The sequence below is a fragment of the Drosophila yakuba genome, chromosome 2L (genome assembly GCF_016746365.2).
Source record: "Drosophila yakuba strain Tai18E2 chromosome 2L, Prin_Dyak_Tai18E2_2.1, whole genome shotgun sequence".
Taxonomy (NCBI): domain Eukaryota; kingdom Metazoa; phylum Arthropoda; class Insecta; order Diptera; family Drosophilidae; genus Drosophila; species Drosophila yakuba.
The window spans coordinates 12,579,034-12,602,148 of NC_052527.2; the positions used below are offsets into that span (position 1 = coordinate 12,579,034).

General features: G+C 42.8%; 5 protein-coding genes across 16 annotated transcripts in view; 2 read left to right on the plus strand and 3 right to left on the minus strand.

Moving 5' to 3' along the window:
* Nucleotides 1-64: 64 nt before the first annotated feature.
* LOC6527901 (pickpocket protein 11) lies at nucleotides 65-2,943 on the minus strand. Its single transcript, XM_039370963.2, has 3 exons — nucleotides 650-2,943; nucleotides 325-416; nucleotides 65-249 (listed from the first exon to the last, which is right to left on the minus strand). The coding sequence occupies exons 1-3, from the start codon at nucleotides 1,984-1,986 to the stop codon at nucleotides 65-67; spliced, it is 1,614 nt and encodes a 537-aa protein (XP_039226897.1). The 5' UTR covers nucleotides 1,987-2,943.
* Nucleotides 2,944-8,961: 6,018 nt separating this feature from the next.
* LOC6527902 (inositol-trisphosphate 3-kinase homolog) lies at nucleotides 8,962-15,305 on the plus strand. The gene is made up of 4 exons (XM_002088938.4): nucleotides 8,962-9,692; nucleotides 13,439-13,573; nucleotides 13,927-14,036; nucleotides 14,156-15,305. The coding sequence occupies exons 1-4, from the start codon at nucleotides 9,396-9,398 to the stop codon at nucleotides 14,973-14,975; spliced, it is 1,362 nt and encodes a 453-aa protein (XP_002088974.1). The 5' UTR covers nucleotides 8,962-9,395; the 3' UTR covers nucleotides 14,976-15,305.
* A 261-nt stretch (nucleotides 15,306-15,566) lies between these two features.
* Nucleotides 15,567-16,610, plus strand: LOC6527903 (alpha-ketoglutarate-dependent dioxygenase alkB homolog 4). Its single transcript, XM_002088939.3, has 2 exons — nucleotides 15,567-16,347; nucleotides 16,403-16,610. Exons 1-2 carry the CDS (start codon nucleotides 15,623-15,625, stop codon nucleotides 16,590-16,592), a joined length of 915 nt encoding a protein of 304 aa, XP_002088975.1. The 5' UTR covers nucleotides 15,567-15,622; the 3' UTR covers nucleotides 16,593-16,610.
* LOC6527904 (zinc finger protein 236) lies at nucleotides 16,608-17,742 on the minus strand. Its single transcript, XM_002088940.3, has 2 exons — nucleotides 17,523-17,742; nucleotides 16,608-17,469 (listed from the first exon to the last, which is right to left on the minus strand). Exons 1-2 carry the CDS (start codon nucleotides 17,646-17,648, stop codon nucleotides 16,630-16,632), a joined length of 966 nt encoding a protein of 321 aa, XP_002088976.1. The 5' UTR covers nucleotides 17,649-17,742; the 3' UTR covers nucleotides 16,608-16,629.
* A 218-nt stretch (nucleotides 17,743-17,960) lies between these two features.
* The window catches only part of LOC6527905 (acetylcholine receptor subunit alpha-type acr-16), a 97,373-nt gene continuing 92,218 nt past the window's right edge, over nucleotides 17,961-23,115 (minus strand). For all 12 annotated transcript variants that reach the window (XM_039370957.2, XM_039370955.2, XM_039370956.2 and 9 more), the window contains 4 exons: nucleotides 22,925-23,034; nucleotides 22,643-22,857; nucleotides 22,404-22,577; nucleotides 17,961-21,829 (listed from right to left, as the gene is read on the minus strand). In XM_039370957.2, coding sequence (XP_039226891.1) covers nucleotides 21,745-21,829; nucleotides 22,404-22,577; nucleotides 22,643-22,857; nucleotides 22,925-23,034 — 584 coding nt within the window. In that variant the 3' untranslated portion in view covers nucleotides 17,961-21,744. The remainder of the gene's footprint in view (nucleotides 21,830-22,403; nucleotides 22,578-22,642; nucleotides 22,858-22,924; nucleotides 23,035-23,115) is intronic.

A 23,115-nucleotide genomic window follows, 5' to 3' on the forward strand; every position in this document is an offset into this window, starting at 1 on the left:
TCTTCCGACTGAACACCTTGGTTCAACTGTGACTTGGGCGATGTCAAGGTAATTAGGACAGCGCCTAATTAGCCGGGCCTAATGACCTCGCCTCCGTGTTTCCCACCCTCTGAATCCTTCGACGTCGCCACAGTATCTGTTGCCTGGTCAGCCAGTTGCATGTGGGTCGCACACACGAAAAGAAAATCAGCTCGAAGACCGAAACGAAACTGCAGCCCATAAATAGGCCGGTTATGCCGCCAAAGGTTCCTGCCCCCAAAATGGGTTCCTCTATGAGTGACACTTTGCGGAGCAACCTTGTAGGTCATTAGTAGACTTACATACCTATGAATGTCAGCCAGTTTTCGTACACGTCCAGGAGCAGCTCCTCCGCAATGGCCGAGTCGTAGTAGACACGGAGACGGACCTCTTGATTGCTAAAGCATCAATTACAAATATTAATTGATACAATAAAAATTTAAATAAAATAAAAAGTTATCTAATGATTAACCTAATAGGAATAGCCAAGTTTAAAGGCTAGCTCATCTTCATTATTCCCATTTTAATTTTTTTTATATCTTGAAATCGTAGTAACAACACCATATGGATTATCTCCCATTATTCCTAATCATCTTTATGGTGTACATTCAAATAAACAAATAGAGATTACCTTGTGCTAACAATACTGGTATTAATCATTCCCTTTATAAATCGTATATCACTCTGGAATTCATAGCGATTGAATTCACATGGCGGAAGGCAATCGCAATTCTTTTGTTCTCCCCCGATGATCTCATCATGATCTGTAAACACCGAGATATCGTTATAGTTCCGTAAATATTTTGTGTTCCTACCAAAATCTATTACACACTGCATTTGCTTTAGTTCGCAAATTGGCCAGCTTTTTTCAAGTGGTGATTTTGGAGGCGCACAACCACAGGCTTTAAACATATTTTCGCTGCGACATTGAGCCAGACAGTTTACTTGGTTATATGCAGAAGATATATCAGAGGGCACTAGACGACGCTCTGTTGGAAAGTAGCAATCTCTTTTCTGCGGAGATAAACCCTCCATATTTGTGGTGAATCGATTGACATATGGTCTCAGCATTATGTGAGCCTCTGATCCGCGTGGCACTAATATCCTTGGTGTGGCTCCATTGGGCATTTCGTGGGCTTCGTGTATAAGGACCTCAAAGCCAGCTGATTTCGAACTTTGGAGGTCAGTATCATTGGATTTTAGAACAAAACAAACTCCCAAATGGGAGCTGAAGAGCTGCTGATTGTAATTAAAAGTGCAGCACAGTCGTTGGTCCAGAGTCCAAATGGGCTGCAGTTTATCCAGGCAGTTGACCATTCGATTGTCCCACTCACAGATTCTTATTTGTGGACAGATAGGTAGTGCCGAATCCTCCAGTAGTTCTAACCAACTGGCATTTCCTTTGGTTACTTTTTCTACTAATTCCCAATTCTGTAACCCCTTCATAGAAATGGTGTTTAATCCGCAAATGGTGACTGCAGGAAAAGGCACTTCCGCCGTGGGTTTCATCTTGCTGTCTATGAAGCGAATTGTAGGAGTTTCCTTCGACATGGAAAGCGACATGATCACTAGGATAAATGAGAGCAGCACCGCATTACAAATAAGGAGCCACCAGAGGATCCTCTGCCAAGTTTTTGCGCCCACAAAAATGTGAAAGCCATGTATGCTGGCCATCTCGCAGTAGATCTCGAATCCTGTCTTCCGCTTACATAGCCCATCATCATTGCGTGCTCGCAGGAATCCAAGGAATTTGGGCAGTGGAAGCTGTTCAAATCGTTTCGACGCACTATTATACCACCTGAGTACCTTTAGTCGTTTTAGGTTTCTGTATAGATTGGTGGTTCTTCCATTTGGCTGCTCAAAACGCTGGAGAGGTTGGCATTTGTTTGGTAGTTTGGGCCTCAGGTAATCCTCAAAGTTAACTAGATAAAAGCGAGTTGGTGAATCTTCCACTGGAACATCGGACATGACTTCTTGAAATTGTGACTTTATGTTGAACTAGTTTATTTAGCTGAGGTACACATTATTTATATCAAAGTTAGAAGTCATTAGCTGTCTGGGTTACATCTTCTTGTCGCTTCGTTTCACGCCTTTAATCTGTTTTCTACCCAATCAATTCAATTAGCAAAGGTCATTGAAAGTGGGCGGAGGCCTTTAACCTCGTTATCCGTGTGTATTTAGACGTAATCGAGGCAATGTATCAATATCAATTGTTCGGTTACCTTCACACCCCCAACTGAGAAAACAATTATCCACATATTTATTTGCCTATGCGCAACTTGCTACTGAACTACACAGCCGATAAGCTCGGCAAATTTGAATAGGAAATTGTTTGCGGCAAATATATTATTATGTGAACTTCCTACTCGCTCCTCCCCATTATTGTTATTGTTTTTCAGTTTGCATTAGCTTGCTAATGAGCGTATTATTATTTACCCACCCACCGCCCACAATTACGGTGCTCAAATATTCTGCTCGTGTCACCTGGGCGAATTTCAAGTGTCATTGTGGCTCCGATTTTGAAATGGAACACTTGCCTTCGTTTGGGTTCCCAATATGTATCAAGTTTGAGGTTTTTCCCAATTCTATAGTCGTACTTTTGCCAGCTGATTGGCAATCTGTGAGATTTCGATTTCCACGATTCGTAATGGTAATGCCCACAAGTATTGAAGCCATTAATGTGTCAGATTGAAAGCTATCTCAAATGGCGATAAGCCCATTCAGATTTGAGGATTGTGATTTGTAATCAGTAATGAGGAGTCGTCGAAAGTTCAGAAAGTACGCGGTTAGTATTATGAAGATAAGGGGCTACTACAGGTGGGCTTAAGTCAATGAAACCTTTATCAAAACGGATATTAGGAAAATCGGAAGTATATGAATGTATATAAATATTAAGTTTAGTAATAGCTTACATTGTTTGAACTAAAAGTCATACCTTACTAGGATGTTTGTTTTTACACGTGTTCTACACACAACATGTGCCACATACTTTTGGGGATTCTAGGGATATCAAGACATAAGATTGACGTAGGATCAAATCGTGTTATCCATTTATTGCTCAGTAGAAAAACCCAAATAAATAAACCACAGAGGTCTGAATAGGCGAAATTTCCAAGCCAAAATGCTGAGAAGCGTTTGATAAATATTTTCCCTGTATTATATACGAGTTTATATGGAAAATATTTGAATTCAATGGAACTGTAAGCGCCATAAATTTCTTCCCAGAATTGGAATTCGCATGGTTTTAATTATTAGCCGTTTGGGTTTTTGTTTTGGCATTTGCCCGTTTCGAAACCAAGGTTGCCAAATCTCTCTAATGATATTCCGCCGGCATTTCGCAGCTCATTTGCATGCCACGTGCCCGGCAGGCGATGTCTCCCCATGTCTGCCAATATATTACTCAATTATGGTTCCGATGTCGGGAGCTGATAAGGCTACTCGACGGAATTCAACGGAGTCACTTGCTCGGACAGATGCACTCGCCTTCAGCTCGGGAGCTGGGAGCTTGAAGTTCTGGCCCGGGTTATTTTGGTGCATTTGATGGGTTATATACATATATATGTATGTGGCTGCGGCTCATTTCGAGCGATTTGCGTCACGCAACGGTAAAGACAAGTGTGACTGCAACTGTATCTGCGGTTTGGCTGCACACCTCTCGTATCTGTATCTGTATCTGTATCTCCATTTTGACCGACTGACGTGGCCCTGAAAGAAGCAGGCGGGCTATTTTTGGGGTTCCTCCTCAGTAAACTCAGTTTGTTTGCGATAAGCTGGAGCGGAGTCATCCATCCAACGGATCAACCATTCAACCGTCGGATTCTTGTTTCCAGGCAGGACCCCCGCGGAGAGCTGATTGTCTCATCTTGGGCCGTATTTATTATCATCAACTGGCTGTGATTTATGTGGTCGTTAGCTTGCGACTTTTTTCCTTAGCAAAACTAGAGCGAGGCTAATCTCTTGCAATTGCAATTGACGCAAATTGATTTTGCACTCGAAATCGTAATGGAAATCAACCGTTCTGCCTTGGCTTCGATTCATGTTTATTCGCACTTTCGATGAGCTGTTCCAAAAAAGGAAGGAACGTGCCGGGTTCTACGATGCAGAAAACGTGATCGCCTCAAAGTCACAATTCTCAGGGAGGTCACTGGGTTTCCACAGTCAGCCTGACTAAGTAGATTGCATCTAAGTTTTAGGGAAACCATTCACAAGCCTCGTGTATCTATCAAGTATTGTTCCATTCAAACCCATAGTTTGTCACTCTAGAATCATGTGGCAACCACACTTTGAAGAAATGTACAAAAAACGCTCAATTAATGGGTATGACATAATGCGATGGAAAAGAAAGTCTACAAGATTGTATTTAAGATCTGTATTTAATTGCGAATTGAAACACGATTGGATCGACTGGCTAAAACACAAGGCAGCCGTTGTTTACTGCTTTCCTCGTCGATGCGAATCGTTTGGCTCGAATCAATCAAATTGTTTACACGCCCATAAATAATTATTCTTTTGTTTGTTTGTTGTTGCTTCACGGCTGCCCTGTTGGTCAGCTTCTAAATTTATTTTCGCCAGCAATTTCCTTTTTTTTTAGCCACTGCCTGGCATCTTTTTTATTTTTTTTATGGTGGGCTGTGATCCCAGATTATCAGGGTTGGAGCAGCTTTATCAGTGGCTCGCGCCATTCACATGTTGCGACACTATTTTTAGACATTGTTTGCGAAAAATCATTCACAAAACAAATGACACCCAGCACAAATTAGCAGGTTGATAGCCCCCAGTGGAATATTATGTCTCCGGGCAACACAAACTAAACTGAAATCGGGGAATGGGCGATTTCGGGGTTCCAGAATTGTTGCCAAGCCAGGATATTTCAATTTAGTTCGAGTGGTTCCCAAAAGAAAAAAAAAACACCTCGTTTGGCGGGGTTTCCATGCCAAATAAATTCCCATAGGCAGCTGAATTTGCAAAATAAATTTTATCAAGTCTTTGTTATGTGAAGTAGATGATTGTTTGTTGGAAATCTTCAAAGAATCTGTGGTTTCCAACAATTCTTATCAGCCGATGAGTTCAACTTGTCGCTCAGGCCATGCTGACTATTATCAGCATTTAAATCTGCTCGAATTATGAGGAAAGTTTTCAAACATTTTGATGACTGTCATTTCCTGTCGGTGTCTATAGCCTACATTGTTTATAAAAGCTCATTCTATGCAAATGTTCGTTTTTTACCGCCAGCGTAATTAAACATATGTTCCACACGTAATTTAGTCAGTTTATTTATGTTACATTTTCAGTCAAAAGCTTTGCAGGTATTCTGTACTACATATAGGTTATTTGGAACTTTCCAACAATTGGCATCTGTACAATTATATTTTACAGGGAAAACCTCAAAGTGACTGCAGCTGCTTAAACACTAAGCTTACAGGTTTTTTTTTTGCGTTTTCTAAAGTGTATTCAAACAAATATACAATGGGAAACGCTCGAAGCTTGTGAAACATTCTGCAAAGTTAACACACACTTCACTTTTGAGCACCGATAAATTGAAGGACACTTCAGAAAGTTACAAATCGAGTTCGAAACTTTGAAAATGAAGAAAAGCAAGTTCATTGCTCTGGCAAAGAATTAAATTCCGTAGACGTTTTGATTACCAAATCGTTTATTTGAAATTCCCAAGGCAATGCTCGAACATACAGGTAAGTGAGCGGGTGATTGATCTTGAGAAATCCTTTCAAGCCAGCTACGCAGTAAACGTAATTCACAGCTGGAAATTTCTAATTTTAAACTCATTTTTAATTTCCCAGCTGTGCAATTAAATTGTTTGAGCGGCGCCAAGCTGGCGTCTGTGCTGCTCTCTATCCGCACACATATAGAAATATGGAAAATATTATTCATTTGCCCAGATCGGCTAATCGACTACCAGTGCAAACACTCCCACATGGAGAACATGTTAATGAGGAACGCTTTTTTTCGGCGCTTCGCTGGTTTCTGTTGGCTGAGCTTAATACTGTGACGTCAGGGAAGTCATTGAGCCACAATTTGATAGCCAGCGACTGCTATGTCTGGCCAAAAAGAACAAAAAAAGTGGCAACAAAAATACAAAAATACAAAAATGAAAAGGGGGAAAAAAAACTATAGCAAACATTCTGTGGAGTGCGAGCATGATTGAAATCCAAACACGAGGAAGAGAAGTCAGCGGAGCTACCTGAGCGCAATATTAAGTTACACTTATGTATGACGAACGATGCCGAATATGAATCTCAATCTGAATTCGAATCCGATTCTCAGCTGAGCCGCCAGTCCAGTCAGCTACGATAAAGTCGCGAGATTAAAAAAGTCAAGTGACAAGACAACCAAGTGCGTCAATCGCCGGGGCAAAATGCGAAACAACACACACTGGCTGACGGAGTACAAAAGTCCGTCTGCATTGGTGGCATCTTGGTGGCATTTTTCTTATTGGCTTGGGTGCATCCAGCCATCTGGCTGCGTTCTTTGTCTGCCGATCTTGTCCAGTGGATCATCAGCGTGTGCAGATGACCCATCCGCATCGCCTTAGTCGCTGGATCTCCGATCGTGACAAAGAAAATTCACGCAAATATTGCGTTTGACGTCAGGCCTACGATGATGATCATGATGATCAGGGTCTGGAACCGGGGCTGGGCTTTCCAGATGGACTGTTGGTGGGACTGCCTTTAAGTTGGAAACTCTGAGATTATTCACTCAAGTGGGAAGTGCCATTTGAATCGAGATGCGAGACACTTAATTGAAGTGCAACCCCGGCAATTCAATGCTGTGTGGCGACGGGTTGAAATTCCAAAGGGGTGTAGAATAACCTTGGTTTGCCCAGTATTATGCTCTTCTACTTTCGATTAGTTATGCTTCATTTGGGATGAAGTTAAGCTGAAAATGACGTGTTCTACGATTAAGTGGATGTATCTTCAGAGTGGGTTCCCTTGGGATTATTTCATAACCCAAAAATTCATTCATAATTAAACTTAGTTAAACATACTTGACTCAAACAAACATTCAATGCTGATTTTTGTAAACTTATGATAACAAGTATATTATTCATAATTGTTGTTCTTATGCTTGCTTAGCTGGTTTTACCATTAGGGACTTTTTCTTGTTTTTATCGATCGCTATAATTGTAAAGTGCGGCAGCCAGTTGCTCTCATTACTTTTAATCACTTCGAGTGCCCCGGAATAGCAATTGTAGCCAGAAGAAAATGTCTCGTTGCCGGCTGATCACGTGCCCGGGAAACTATTGTTACTCATACGCCACGTTGTCCGCCTGCAGACGTAAAGTTCAATGCATTTCGAGACAGTTTCCCAAGCAATTAGCATATGATGGCTTTGCATTACAATGACGAGGCCTCCGACAACTGACGACTGCCGCCGTCCGTCCACTGACGCAGTTGCCATGTGATCCGCAGGAGGAGGACTCCATGGAGGGTATCGAAGGGGGCAGAAATGCAACTCGAACTCGGGGTTTGTATGTCACTCAGACCCAGACTGACGCACGCATCTCGATGGGATTGGTACTGGCACTCGGTATTGGGTATTGTGTCTTGTGTATTGGGTTTTTGGGTATTCAGCATTGGATCTGTACCGAAATCCATGATATATATGCGCATATGTCGTGGCATTGGCCATGAACTCAATGGTTCTGCACAAAATTGGCGCAGATTTCGACGAGAGTTTGCATAATCAGCGATCCCGAAGCATTGCGCAGTTGGTAGGATTTGCATTGCAGATGGCTCCGGGAATTTCGCCAAGTTCAACAACAGCTCAGATGAAAGAAGTTGAGACGGTTCAATGCCTGACCTTAGATGGCGCCATCTGTCTGTTCCTTGGGGTCCCAAGATCACTCTTTTTTGCGCATCGCAAAACCCCAAAATCTGATGTTGTTTTTCTGGTCTAGGATCTCTGGATCTAATGTATTCGCTTTCGGTTGTTTTCCCTTTCTTTGCTATGTGAAATTCCTAGTCAACAATAGTTGTGATCGCACTTCGGCGAGCCCTCTGGAATAGAAATGTGCTGGAATGACGAACGAGGCATTTGAAATTCCTTGTTTACTGTATTGTAAACTATGGATTAATCTCAAAATAGGCTTGGCAGAATCATCATGACATTTATATTCATTCGAATTCGCGGCATGTGACGAAGGTAGGGTAGGTTTGGATTTTCACCATTATTATTTAGTTATTTGTTTACTGATAGTATAAAGGTTGGGAACATTTAGTTGAAATACCCAACTATTTGGTTTCAAAGCTCGTTTTAATAAAGTAATACCAATTTGACTCGATCGCTTATTATGAAATTACTCAATTACTCAACTGTTCTATAACAAATAAATTCAATTCAAAATAATTAATAAAGTAATATCAATTTGACTTGATCGCTTGTTAGGAAATTTCTAAATTACTCAACATTACTATAACAAATAAATTCAATTTAAAATAATTACTATCAATAGCCTCGTAGGGATTAATTTATCCCCAAATGAATTTTGCAAGAGCGCACTTCGAGTAATTAATATGTAGCCTGTAGTCATAGTCATAAAGTTTTTATCGCACTATTATTATAATTTTCATTTTAATGCGAATATAAATGATGCTTTGTGATCTTGTTGTAATTGCGCTGTGATTATTGCCCTATATATTATACATTCGTACATTAAGATATAATCCCTCCTACTTTTCTATATCGCTCCCAGCGGCTCATTCCTGAAATATCCAGAAGACTAATTCGATAAACTCCCGCGACTGTAGCCCCACCTTCTCTGTGCTCTCTCCACCGCTCGCGATCAGTGCTCCCCAGAGAGAACTCTCCCCACGTAACTCTCCGTTACTCCAATTCACAGAGAGAGCGCTTCGTGAAATTGCCGAGACCCGAACACGAGCGGCGCCGATTGCCGATCCATCCGATGATCACAAAACTGGCCGCCATATGGCGAAACCAGTTAGTCGCCATCCAGAGCAGCCAGACCACGTAACGCCACGTTTCTCGCCGGATCCACCACCGTTTCCATTCGATTCGCCGCGATCGTCAGTGCTATATATACAGTTTCCAACGGAGCCGAGCCGAGCGATAAAGATAAATGTGCAAAAACAAAGCGCACTTAGATAAAGATAGCGAAGTTTCCATGTGGAAGGCGGCACAGTGCAAGTGAAGTGAAACGAGAACGCAGTTTTGAATAGGAAATACAAAGTACTCACACATATGTATATATAGAGAATCCGAGACGTGGAGTCAGAATGCAAATGCAAATGTGGCGAGCATAAAGTCGCAAACCGTGAAAATCTACGATACATATTCCAAAGTCGATACCAAGTGGCAGCCAAGTGAAACCCGGTGTGCAACCGACACGACACACAAACCGAATGACTATGACTTCTACGGTGCTCCAGCGGCCCATTCAAGCCAAGCCAGAGAAGAAGGCCTCCTCCAAGTCGACCAGCTCCTCGAGGAGTCGCGCCACCATGGCCTGGTCCAATGAGAAGCTGCGCTTCTCCTGCATCGACAACATCGGACTCAAGCAGCTATGGAAGCTGATTGCCCTGGACACCAGTGCTCCCTCCAAGCAGCGCAGCGCCATGATGTTGGAAGTGGAGCAACAGCAGCAGCAGCAGCAGCAGCAGCAGCAGCAACAGCAGCAGCAATCGAACAACAATAACGAGGTAAGTGGCCGAAAGAAAAGAAAGCTTGTAAGCGATTGTGACGTCAATGAGGATTGGGGCAACGCATCCACATCCGCGTAGAAAGCCAACATGCAGAGAAAGTGACCAAAAAAAAAAACCAAATATAAGTAAGACATTCGAAGTGCTGGTAAACTTCGACTTCGGGTGGTGAATGACGTCTGTGTCTGTTTGTTGTGGACACATTGTTGAAACATCTGTGGGTCCCACCCAGTCACCAGTCAGTCACCACCCCAAATATGCGAATGGCAAACAGAGTGTGGGAGACCGGAGGGCGGCCTGGAATTCCAATAATCCACGTAACGCCAATTTGCATACTACTACAACTACTACTACTACTAGTCTGCGCTAATTAAAGCCTCAGCGTAACTCAGCCGGACATGGCCAGTTATGATCACACATCGCCAGCAGATTGAGATGTGGACACTTGGACACGGGCCTGTCCGCGCTTGTCCGCCAGTGGACAATCGAATCGATTCATTTCGATTCCGTTTCATTAAAGACAATTGATTCGTTGACAAAGACGGCAGACAGTCAAGTCCTTATTTCACTCAGTTGTTGTAGCTTTCAGGGGTTTATTGACATTGTTTTTTCTCAGTGTGATCACTTCGAGCACTCTTGATCGTTTCAAGTGTCAAGTGCAGCGGCCCACACTCTTAACGGCCTCAGCTATCACCGGTTTATTTCGGCCATTTTAATTTTGGGGTTCTCAGAGATCAAGGCTTGCGAGCATAGCGAAGGTTATTAGAAGCACGGAGATCGGGTTTGGGGCTACTAATCTAGTTTCTAAATGTAAGACCACGGTTATTCCCCCTAATCCGTTGGCATCTTAATCATGTTGCTTCGAATTTCGTTGATTCAAATTCGCGCTGAATGTCGAACTTTCGCATAGTGATTCACGTGGATTTTCGTGTAAGCAGCGGTGATGAGTGCAGTAAAGGGAACAAGACGCTATTCGATTCGTATTGACGCATTTCGGATCCGGTTCTCCTCCGACTAACGGTTACTCATGACCAACCTGCCAGCCACTAGAATTTTTAAAATTGCGACTTAGAATGATGGTGTGCTGATGGTGCTAAAAGAGTGTGAGGTCTCGATTCTAGGTTCTCGGTTCTCGGATGGTTTTTTTTTTTAGCCCTGGGCCACGGATCTCTCTAACCCTCTGCTGATAGGTTGGGTATTGCGATATTATGAACTTGGTTTTAAGCCAACTGGTTTGAACCCCCTTCAGCCCCATCTGCCACCCTTCCCTTCAGCAGGGGAGCCCCCCTGGTCGCCCCTTCGTCGGATTGACGTCAATGCAAATTAACCACCCGACGGACCGATACTATCGATATATATCAAAGAAATCCCCCCAGACAGTCTGGGCCAATTTCTTGACTGGCTCTCTCGGGATTGTATCATAATGTCAGGGTTGTGTTCTAGAAAACCTGCGAAGGCTGCTGCGCCTGAGTCACGCCCACCGAGTTGGGGATCCTGAATAACCGGCTTCACGTTGCATGCTGCAGGTTCAGGGTCAAAAGCAACCGGCCCTCTTCGGGGTTAGGATGGACCCGAACCTGAGGTGAACCCCAACAAGACCAAGAACCTTACATTTAGACAGTTAAATGGGAATTAATTCGGCAGGTTGATTAACAGCGCAGTCAAAGCGCTCTGACGTCACGCGCATAAATTTATTTGAGCAAGGTATAAGTTTTTTTTTTTTTATTTTTTGTTTTTCTATTTGCTTCTTTGGTGTGCTTTAATTTTTTCGTTGCTATTTTGTTTCTGTTGGTTAACACGTTCGTCCGGCGGCTATAGAAAATGTTAAGTAGTCATAAATAAACACTACTAAACTGTGGGCTTAGTTAAACGCCGGAATATAAAAAAAAAAAATAAAGTCTAAAAATAACGATGTGGCTGAAATCGCGACCAAAACGCGGCTAAAACGCACTCAGATCCCGATTTCGATCTCGAATTTGAACTCAAATGAATGCGAATGTGAATCGCTCAAGCGAAAAGTGCTGTAATTTTTTGTCGGGTAACACGATGTCAGAGTTAAAGTTAATTATTGTTTTGTTCACATTGCGGTTTTAACTTTTAATCTGTCAGAAGCGATTTCGCTGAGGTTTTTCCTTTAGCTAGATTTCTCTAAAATGTATTACACACGAGCGAATCTCATCCAGGTGATGAGATAATTAAACATGTAATACCACTAGCATATAAAAATGAAGTAATAGGGCCCAGATTCTCCCACAGTATGACGTACTTAACTCTAATCCAATTGAATGCCCATGTGCTAATTTCAACCAGGTGGTGTACGTGCAAAAATGTGCGAATATGGACTATTTAATGGGCTCGCTGGCAATCTGTAGTAAATGCAGTTGTAAAGCAAGTAGTCAATGAATACATGCCGCTGACGTCGATTATTCCGATCGTAGCTATAATTAAATCCCCGTTAACTCCAGAGCGTAACATGTAACTCTCGATAAAGGTCAGTGCTGACGACACGATCCAACGATCCAACGATCCAATAATCCAACGAACCTCGAATATTGATTATTGGAATTCGATAGGCGGTGTGCGCTCCACCTCAAACGAATGTGACATCTTATTAGCGCCTAATTAATACATAATAGGGTGTCTTTTTGGTTAACCGTCAATATGGAAATTCGAGCGGAGAGGCCAATAGAACTGGACCAAAAACAGGTCTTGAAAATTACAATTTTAGGCGCCGTTAGCGGGGAATTTCGCATTCAAAGCGATTTTGAAATCAGTATGATCGCGTTGGTCGTTGGTCGTCATTCATTATCTCTAACCCATATCTGTGGGGACTTAGCAGTTAAGCCAGTGTATTTGCACCCTCGAATCAAATATTTGCCAACCGCTAACTGCCGCAAAATGATAAGCCCAAGATCATACCATACAACGCTGATAAGGAGCGATGACCCTGGCAACGGGTGTTCACTGTGGTGCCATCCATTGAGCACCAACCACCACCCCTTTTCCAACCCTCCAGCGCCCTGAAAAGGGAACGCGTGACGAATTTGTGCCACATATGCAAATTTACCAACTTACGTAAAGATCGCTCGCCATTGCAGCAATGCTATTAACCCGAGATTACGGCTGGTAAGGCTGGTAGGGTATTGCTTAAGAATACGCAGTGTTATCTGGCCAGTTAAGATACGATAATAGTGGGGAGATAGCGACTGAAAACAAGAGCAGAAGCAGATAGGCGGCCATATAAGATGGGGGGCCACAAACAAGTTTCGCGGCATTTGCCTTAATTAGTCAATTAATCAAAGCAGCAAAGCAGCGGAGTGAGGATCGTATCGGTTTGTATCGGATTCGTTCTGATCAGAACGCATTGATTCGGATCGCCTTGTACGCTGACAGGTCGTTATTTGTTATGGCCAATGCTTATGGCTCAATTCGCATAGGCAGCACAAACAGCAAACAAAAACAAACGTCAACTTTGCATACTAAGTGCCTCATTAGGGACACGGCAGTGTCCGGGGATCTGGGATCTCGGTCGTAAACCACACACGACGACCCATCAAGTGGCTCCGCATTTTTATATAAGCATAAACAAAACGGGCCGCCTAGAATTTTTCGCCATTTACCCATGCATTCGGTTTGAATAATTAATTAGCGCCTCCGTGAGTCACAAAATGCAATGCACTGCTAAATATTTTGTATCACTTTCTTGCACAACCCAACTAATTTATTCTTTTTTTGCTTTGTTACAGCGGATACCCAATGAGAACTGCGACAACTTGGCCGACTATTTGAGTCTCCAAAGAGCGGCCCAGGCCCAGGCACAGAAGAATCACATCCAGTCGCAGGATCCGGCTCAGATGTCCCTGCTCAAGTTCTTGGCCATTGTAAGTACCCCTTGCTGTTTCCACACTCGTTTAGTGCCAATTGGCCAGAAACTTTCCACCGGAGTGCTTCCTGGTCAGGAGCCTCGGACAATGTGCGATCGGTTAGCCAGTTGGTGATTTTCGTACTACCTTCATAAATTTCACGTTTACGAGGCTGCGAGTTGGGCGTGGCCCTCCGGCTGGCAAATAAAATTTGTTTGATTATTTATAATCACTGCCGGCGGACAGTAATGTTTCCCTCTGGCAAAAAAGATCGAAGCAAACCCGTTCGCAGGCGCGATAACTGCAATTTATCAATGAATGCGTATTTCTTGTTCTCCTTTACTAAGATCATTTTTTTCTTTTGTTTCCAGAACGCCCTAGAGCTGAGTGCCCCAGCCACGCCACATCTCCTCCAGCATCAACAGGCCCACACGCAGCAGAAGCCACAGGGCTGGATGCAGCTTTCCGGTCACCCAGAGAGGTAAGAATCCTAGAACATATTTAAATTGTTTAGAAAACACTTCATAAACAACAATTTTATCAGCCTTGATCATTGTATAAGGTAAATTACTAACTGCTCCTGTTTTTCTTATATTCCAGCATTGTTCCCACATCAACTGGAATAGTGCGCAAACGGATCTCAGGACTGGAGGATAGCGAAGTGCATGCCTACCGATTGATCTGCCAGGAACCACAGACCGCTCAGATAGTGCCCGCCTACTTTGGAATACAGGAGATGCAATCGCAGCACTTCATTGAGTTGCAGGATCTGCTGGCCGGCTTCCGGGATCCGTGTGTGATGGACATCAAGATGGGCAGCCGCACCTTCCTCGAATCGGAGGTCAGCAATGCTAAGCTCAGACCTGATCTCTATCAGAAGATGATCGCCGTGGATGCGGGAGCTCCCACGGCGGCGGAGCACGAGGCACGAGCGATCACCAAGCTGCGGTACATGACTTTCCGGGAGTCGCTGTCCTCCTCGCACTCCAAGGGATTCCGGATCGAGGCACTGCGTCTGCGCGGACGACCTCCAGTTAAGGATTTGAAGACCTGCCGAAGCAGCGAACAAATTGCCCAGACCATTGAACAGTTTTTGGCCGCTCGGCGATCCGTGCAAAAGGAGCTGCTCAAGCGACTGAAGCACATGCGCCTGGTCATCGAGCAGTCGTCCTTCTTCGCCCGCCACGAGATCATTGGCTCCAGCATCTTCATCGTCTACGATGACGATCGGGTTGGCGTTTGGCTAATTGACTTCGCCAAGTGCCGGGAGCTGCCGCCGCAGGTGAGGGTGGACCATCGAAGTGCCTGGACGCCGGGAAACCGCGAGGAGGGTCTGCTTCGCGGAATGGACGAGCTCATCCGCTCGTTCGAGGAGGTCTACGCCCGCTGTGGTTCCCATCGCAGCTGCCTGAAAATCTAATGGATGGACACGGATCGATTGCACCTGCAGCTGGATCTGCACCAAAAGACTGATCACCCAAGCTCCATTTGTATAGATAGAAGAAGAGATAAGAGAAGAGGATTCACCGCATCGCCCGGGCTGATCTCCACCCTATATTACCCCCTGTTCCATATTGGAAATATTGGGATTCAGCTCGGCTAGAAAATTTAAGACTAGCTGGAAGAAAAAAAAACGATTAGTATTTGATCACCAAGCAGCATTTGTTTGATTGAAACAGGTTTAAACTAAGTATTTGTGCAAAGCAAACTAAATCTAAATACAAAAAATAAAATATTTTAAGAACGTAAAGCTTTGTGTTTGAATTTTTAAAGGTGGAAAATCGGGAAAAACTTATCTGTAAACACATTAAAGACGTTATTTGAAGCTGAGCCTTAAATAGGAAACTTAAAATCTTTAGACAAAAGCAAAATTATAGTAAAATTTTAGAGTGTCTAAATTCAAAATGATTAACAGACCGCCAATATTCCGCTTACAGACACTGTTATAGTTTACAGCTGTGTATTTTAAATCGATTGGTATTTTATTATAAGACCAACTAGCGGTATATATTGGACCCTCGGTCACACTGGCCGTTTGTTATTAACGTGTTTTTGCGCAATTTCAGGATGAATACAATTCGTCCTTGCGGTTGCAAGGGTGTGCGCACCTGCTTAGGCTGCGAACAGGACTTTCAGATAGCGAAGCCCTCGCTGCAGGAACAGTTCCAGCAACTGGAAGCCTGGTCCTACTGCATCCAGTGCGACCTACTGCAGCCCGGTTGGGATACCACTAAAGTCCAAAAGGATCATGAACATCACAAAAAGGATGAGGGCCTTCCGCTGCCGGGCATCCTGGTGCAGGAGAACTTCCTCAGTGAGGAGGAAGGCTCCCAACTGATAGCCGACCTGGACGACCTGCCATGGGACATCTCGCAGAGCGGCAGGCGAAAACAGAACTTCGGACCCAAGACCAACTTCAAGAAACGCAAACTGCGGTTGGGATCCTTTGCAGGATTCCCCAGGACAACGGAATACGTGCAGCGGCGCTTCGAAGAGGTTCCCCTGCTTCGTGGCTTTCAGACCATCGAACAGTGCTCCCTGGAGTACGAGCCCAGCAAAGGGGCCAGCATAGATCCGCACGTGGACGACTGCTGGATCTGGGGCGAGCGAGTGGTCACTGTCAACTGCCTCGGCGACTCTGTGCTCACTCTGACTCCCTACGAAGTCCAGCAACCGGGGAAGTATAACTTGGACTTGGTGGCTAGCTACGAAAATGAACTGGTGGCGCCTCTGTTGATTGAGGACCAACTTGTCAGTTTCGAAGGAAAGGTGTTGCGGATTCCTATGCCAAAGTAAGTCGAATTATTGTCCACTATTCATCGTTGATTTACTATTCCTGCGTTTTAGTCTCTCCCTGATTGCGTTGTATGGACCAGCGAGGTACCAGTTCGAGCATTCTGTACTCCGCGAGGATGTCCAGGAACGCCGCGTTTGTGTAGCCTACCGGGAGTTTACGCCCATGTACATCAATGGAGAAGATATCCAACAGGGGGATCCTGTTCGTGAAAAGTCCCAGATATTTTGGCAAATAAACTAGCAAACAAGATCAATGTAACTACGTAATATTAACTTTATTAGGTGCGAGGATTATCCCGATCCTGGCTGGCTGGCCTGTAATCCAGCAGTGCCACCTGTGCGGGCAGCTGAACTCCATGAATTTTCTTCAAATGAGCCCTCAGATTGCTGCTGGTACTGAAGTTGTTTGAGCAGACGACGCACTGGTGTTGCGAATGCTTGTGCCGGATGTGCTCATTGAGATCGCGAACCTTGGCAAAGGCGGTGGTGCAGTACTTGCAGACGTGTGAATTGCGCACATGTGTTTTCAGATACTGGGGCGAGGCGTAAGCCAGTGGGCAGTACTGGCACTTGTAGATGGCCTGGCTGCCACTGGGCTCGACGTCCAGCAGGCGATTAGCCTCGTTGTACTCGTCCAGGTTGTAGTGTTTTAGTTCGACGGCCGCATAGTCCACGGTGCGCATCTCGTATGCTGGGGATTGAAGTTGTTTCAGCTCTGAGTCGGATAGATCCAGACGTGGTTGGGCTGTGGTGGCAGGCAGAAACTCGGAGACAATCAGTGAATCTTGGTTGGCCAGCCTTTGTGAGGGTTTTGGACCGCTGTTCGACCTTCTTCTCGCTTCTCTTGTTTCTGTAGGATGGTCGGGTTCCAAAATGACATAATCCAGTGGTACAAACTCCTCCAGCATCTCGTACTCCTCATCAGCCTGGTTTTCGGGCTGTTCCTCATTGGGATGCTTCTCCGCCTGGCACATTTCTACCTCCGCCTCGTTGTAGAGCTGCAGTAGCTGCTGATTGGCGAACTTTAGCTTCCTAAAGAAGGCGTACTGCTGCAGGCAATCCCCCAGACAGCCATCACAGATCATGGGCAGCTCCTCAGTAAGATTAAGCGCTATGTTCTAGGGAATATTTATCGTATTCATTGATGTTCAAACCATTTCAAAGGTATTACCCTGCCGAACATGGCCTCTATCAGCTGGAGAACTGTCTGATCTGAGCTGCCGCTGCTCCTGTGCTCCCGAATATCCACAGAAGCACTGTCCACGAAGCAAATACGGCACAGTTTACGCAGGTCCATGGATTTATTATTAACTTAATGCAAATATAAATTCAAAGTAAATATAAATTCAGAGAAAAGAAAACATGTAAACAACAGTGTGGCTAAATACTGTTAAGTTGGCGTCTGTTAGAAGTTGCAGTAAGCATCTTTATATTTCAGTATTTTTCTTTCATCTTTGGGGCAGTCGATTTACTGCTTTCAAAAATCGATAACAAACTGTTATTTTTCAAATAATCCCACTCATAATAACTAATAACAAAAATTGCGAAGTTTGATATACCTTTTTCCTGCGCCGCTTGTGTTCCAAAGAAAAACAACTGGTTGTTTCAATTCTCTTTTCAAAATAAATATTTATTCAGTTTTTGTGTTTTTGTTGCAATCATGTCTCTCGATTTTTAATATTAATTTGTTTATTATTTAAATCAATTAATTCCTTTGTTTTTCGCTTAAAATTAGTTATTATCGTCAATGTGACGAAAGTTATTTGTCTGCCAATAATTCTTATCGACAACAGACTTCTTGCTAATTTTTTGGTTTTTTTTCTTAGCCATTTCCTTTTTTACATGCATAATTTTTGGGAAGATTTTATGTTTTTCTTTTTCGCGATTGGCAATCGACAGAAATTCAGTAACGGTTTAATAATTATGCAATTAGCTATTTAAATTGATGTGGTAGTTAGACTTGGGACACAGGTGGAGGCTTGGATTTGGATTCGGGTTGGCTGGCAGAATTCTGCTCGGGTCAGTTTAGTGCTAAACATTCGCAGTTTATAGACTACGTTTTTCTTGTCATTTAGTTAAATGCTAATTTTAAATATATTTGCCTTGTTTAAAAAAGTGTCTCGAATCGGTTTTTTAATGCTCTATTTATTGTTGAACTCTGTTTAATTGCCCTGGGGTATTGGAGAACATGCGGAGTGCAATTGAAACGAAATTCGAACTCTTCGGTTTGCTGGTTTCTTTATTTTTTTGTTTTTTGTTTGTAATACGAACAATTCGAATGCTTTCATTTTTCATTTGTCATTTTCCATTGTCTGACTGTGTGTGTGTTTTGGGCGTGTACCAACCGTTTTGTAATTAGCTTTTTGCATTTCGCGATTGCGTGTAACTCTGATCAGAGGAAATTAGTTAATACTTGCAAAGTAGGTAAGTCGTAAGTGAGTAGTAGAGTTTTCAAATGAAAAAGCACTTGGCTTCACTACAAGTTTGGTTTCGTGGTAATTTCATGTTCATTATCAATTTTAAATTCGTTTATCGTTTTTTTTAGTTTTTGCCTTCCCTCGCAACTGCACCAACTTTTTAACTTTATTTCTGGTAATCGCTTAGGTCGAAGGTCGACCTCTCCTAATGTAGGACGCTTAGTTTATGGCTCCTTTTGCAGGTCACCGCATTTTATAATTGCCTAGTTAACGCTAAATTATTATTACTTGTATTATACATAATCTCGTACATGTAGAGTTCAATCTTTTAAAGAGTGTAGAAAATGGTTTGCTTCTTAAAACAGCTTCTTTTTATCAAAAAGACATCCATACACATATACGTACGTAGTTCTAATTATGCGCCTAGCTGCTCAAAGATTAGCACTAAATTAATTATAAAAAAAAATTAAATTTAAAATGCACACACCTTCCGCAACTCTACCTCTTCACATCTAATTCTGATTCCGATTCTCATACTTCAACTCAAGATCTCAATTTCAATTGGAATTCGCACCTCGAAAAACAACAACCTCATGGGGACAGAGCAGTTTTCGGTAGGATTACCCATCGCTCTGGGCGCAAGTAAAAGTCGTCTCATATCAAATCTAAATTTAAATGTACCTAAATGCAAATAAACCATACAAAGTGAGTGTATACACCTTAAACGCTTAGATCTGATCTGCAGTTCCTTCAGTGGATTCAGCATTCAGCACTCGATTGGTTTCCCTCTGACAATCTGACATTCTGAAATTTTGACATCGGGCATATTAGCTATGTACGAGTATAGGGCCGATCTGGTTTATCCGTTAAGTAAACTTTACGTCTGGCTATCAAAAGTGGTTGCTCGTCACACAATTCTGTTAGAAATTCTCTTTGGCAGGACTAAAATAAATAAGAAAATGGGTTCACTTTTTTTGCAAGGGGTCAGAGGAGTGCGATTAACTCGGCAGTGTTTCTATGCTTCATCGTCCTTCGATCATTATCATTCTCATTCGACAAGGAGGTAGGTTTTTCATTGATTTTGGTTTTTGGTTTCTTAGGTGGGTTCCGGAAAGAGTGTTTGAGTTCGTCTTTTTTGGGGGCTATACCATAAATATCACTGTTTTGCTTTATGTTTTTATTTTTCGGGGGAGAGCAGAGTAAAGTAGACAAAATTCGAAGCTCGTTTCTAGGAATACACAGGGATATACGTAAGTACATAGATATAGACAGGGTGAACTCATCCGAAAACTATGCGAAATTTCCAACAAAATTGTGATTTATTCTTGTGATTTCGAGTGGCATTGTTTGGGATCGGTTGGTTGGTTTTTTGGTTTTATTATTTGATAGTGGGTTTCTGTTCTTGCGCTGCTTAGCTTCTTCTGCTTAGTGTCTTTAGTTTTGCTCGATTCCGTATTGTTTTATTAAAAATATATCCATATATATATGTGTATGTATATATGCGGTGATATATGTGTCATAAAATATATATACACCTGTTGATCTTGTATTGCTAGTTCGGTTTTTCGGTTTTTGGGATCTCTGGTTTTCAATTTCCATTTATTATTACTTTGACTAATTAATTGGTGACTATAACTCGGTTTCATTCGCCCTTAATGCTTACTCAATTCGCTACAATATTTCAACAATAAATTTTCTAAAAACATGATGTTCACCGAACATGCCTCCCTCCCCTTTCCGTGTTCGTGAATGCGTCTTTTAAAAATTAATTCAATTCACTATGAGTATATGTATGTATATATAGACCTTTGTTAATATCCATAATTATGTGTCAGTTTGTTACCATTTACAATCAGCTATCTTGCAAATATCTCTCCAAAAGCGTTCCAAAAGACGAACAAGTTAAATTACAAGACAAGTAAAATGAAAGTGAGTTATGTACTCAAATGGGATTTCGCAAGGGTTTCTTCACTGGGATCATATTTTGTTTGCAAACTGGAATGAAGGAAATCAAACAAAATAGTGTTGGTCCACGTGATCCCGAAATGAAAACCGAAAGCGGAAATATTAGAGCTCAAAAATGCAGACAACAAAACAACAAAGGGTCATCAGACCATAACTTGTACCCACTCAACCCACTGTCCTTAAGTGCCTATCCTGTTTTCGTCCTTTCCTACGAATAAATGGTTTCATTCCCTTGTTTTTGCATTTGTCAATTAAGTGCTTCAGTGTCGGTGTGTGTGTGTGTGTGTGTGTGTCTCTGTACGTGAGTGTGTTGCCATTTTAAATACATATCTAATGTCTCATAGGAACAATATCTTATACATATATCATATATCTTAGGTGTATCCGTATCTGTGTCTGTGTGTCCATGTGTGTGTGTGTCTGTCGTCCGTTCACCTTACATAAATTATAACAACTCAGCATATTAATTAACTTATAACTCCGTTATTGTACATACAATTACCTAGATGTATGTGAGTGTGTCTGTGTCAGTGGGTGTACACATGTAACCTTTGAGTGTCCTGTCCCGCGATGTTTCCTTGTTGTCCTTTTCGTCCTGCTGCACCAATTTTTTTTGGCTATCCTTAACCAAATTGTTGTTTCTTTCTGGTTGTTTGCTTAACTCTTATAATTTTGTGTGCGTGTGTAGCTTACTTAACACTTTTTCGGTTCTTGTACGGCAGTAATTTTTGCTTTTTTGTTTGGTTTGTCCATAAAATATTTTTTAGTACATGATTTTGTTAGGTTTATTTTTTTTTTTCTTGCAACATTTTCTCTTTGCTCTTTGTCTTTACTTAAAAATGTAATTAACAATTTTGTATTTTTTATTATTTTTTTGTAGTTTTCTTTTCTTGTTTGTTTTTGTTTGCTTTGCTTCGAAGCAGCTTTGCTAGTTTTTGGTTTTTGAAAAAGAACTTAACTAGTCGTCTGCTTCCGACGTATCCGTAGCTTAATGACCTAATTCGAGCGTCCTTATTGCACGATTATGTGCGGAGCCGAGAGCAGCACGGTAACCGTTGCAATAATCGTGAAGAGCGTGAAAACAATTAAACAAAATCTGTGGAGTAGAAGAGCAAGCAGAGCGCTGGGTTAGCAAACAAATCAGCCGGCCTTCCCAACAAAATGGCGTCCGGCAGTCGGCCATCTTTCAATATTTGAACCACGTGCACGGATGACTGTGTGTGTATGTGTGTGTGCTGGTGTATGCGTGCATGCGTGAGGCACTGTGTGTTTGTGTGCGTTTATCCCGCCGGAAGTCGTGTGGCCTTATTGTTTGCCGTGCACAGCAGGCGGCTGTCGAAAGCTGCCGGTTTTGGTACAGTAAATTCACACCCAATCGCGAGTACATAACTTAAAGTCCATTACCGTGTGGGTGAGTGTGGATGCACCATGGTATAGTGATTGGAAATGGTACAAAACACAGATATTGAATCAAAAAGTGATTGCCAAATCACGTAACTTATTGCACGGCAACCTAAATGTTTGGTTGAAAACCTATTTTCGTACTAGAAGGAATGACTTGCTTGTTAAAAGGAAGTCAATTCATTTTCCATCGTGCTCTAGCAGTCAGATGATATTTAATCTAGATTTGTTTTTCATTTAACCTAAGATGGTATTTTCTACTTTCTTACCTATCCACAACCATTGCCGCGAACTTCCAATCGCCGATCAATTCCGCTTCGTCGTCGGCTTTGCGCATGCGCGCCGTAATAAATTGCAATTCTTTGAGAATCAGGTGAAGATCTTTGTGATTGCAGCCGATGGCCGTGTGGTGCTCCTCCACCGTTGTGGGCCGACCGAAGCTGCTGCAGATTTCAATTTCCCAAACATTTTAATCAGAAAATTCTAGATAATTTAGTGGTAAACTTACGCCGATGAACCGATGGCGGTCTGGGAGCCGGATATTGTGTGCCGAAAGTCGTCGTCGATGTCGAGGACATTGGCCAACAGGGACTTGGAGGAGCGCTCCTTCAGCTCCAGCTCCTTCATGCGATTGCTTAGTAGTATTGTTTTGCGTGTGATCTTGCGGCCAGGTCGACCCATTCGCAAGATCCAGGGCAGCCATTGTAGGAAAACGGACTTGATCTGGTTATGTAAAGGAGTTGGCAATCACACGCGGAACAGTGAGGGATGTAAGTGATGGAGGACTCACCCACGGTGGCATCTCGTGAATGTCCGCTGTGCGATGGTGGTAGTTGAGCACCACTACTGTCAGCACCACCGACGATGCGACCATGAACATGATGCAATTGAAGTAGGTGCCTAAGGATTCAGGTGCGGAATATTTGGGGTTGCGGTTTGCAGTTTGCGGATGGCAGTTTGTGGGGTGAACAGAGAGAGCAG

What these genes read in the sequence shown, in the direction of transcription:
- LOC6527904 (XM_002088940.3), bottom strand. Translation starts at nt 17,648, where the DNA reads ATGGACCTGCGTAAACTGTGCCGTATTTGCTTCGTGGACAGTGCTTCT. An exon ending in TAGAGGCCATGTTCGGCAGG is followed by an intron (nt 17,470 to 17,522) that starts GTAATACCTTTG and finishes AATATTCCCTAG; the next exon opens with AACATAGCGCTTAATCTTAC.
- LOC6527903 (XM_002088939.3), top strand. Translation starts at nt 15,623, where the DNA reads ATGAATACAATTCGTCCTTGCGGTTGCAAGGGTGTGCGCACCTGCTTA. An exon ending in TTGCGGATTCCTATGCCAAA is followed by an intron (nt 16,348 to 16,402) that starts GTAAGTCGAATT and finishes CCTGCGTTTTAG; the next exon opens with TCTCTCCCTGATTGCGTTGT.
- LOC6527902 (XM_002088938.4), top strand. Translation starts at nt 9,396, where the DNA reads ATGACTATGACTTCTACGGTGCTCCAGCGGCCCATTCAAGCCAAGCCA. An exon ending in TGCTCAAGTTCTTGGCCATT is followed by an intron (nt 13,574 to 13,926) that starts GTAAGTACCCCT and finishes TTTTGTTTCCAG; the next exon opens with AACGCCCTAGAGCTGAGTGC. An exon ending in CTTTCCGGTCACCCAGAGAG is followed by an intron (nt 14,037 to 14,155) that starts GTAAGAATCCTA and finishes CTTATATTCCAG; the next exon opens with CATTGTTCCCACATCAACTG.
- LOC6527901 (XM_039370963.2), bottom strand. Translation starts at nt 1,986, where the DNA reads ATGTCCGATGTTCCAGTGGAAGATTCACCAACTCGCTTTTATCTAGTT. An exon ending in ACCAGTATTGTTAGCACAAG is followed by an intron (nt 417 to 649) that starts GTAATCTCTATT and finishes TTGATGCTTTAG; the next exon opens with CAATCAAGAGGTCCGTCTCC. An exon ending in AAACTGGCTGACATTCATAG is followed by an intron (nt 250 to 324) that starts GTATGTAAGTCT and finishes TTTTGGGGGCAG; the next exon opens with GAACCTTTGGCGGCATAACC.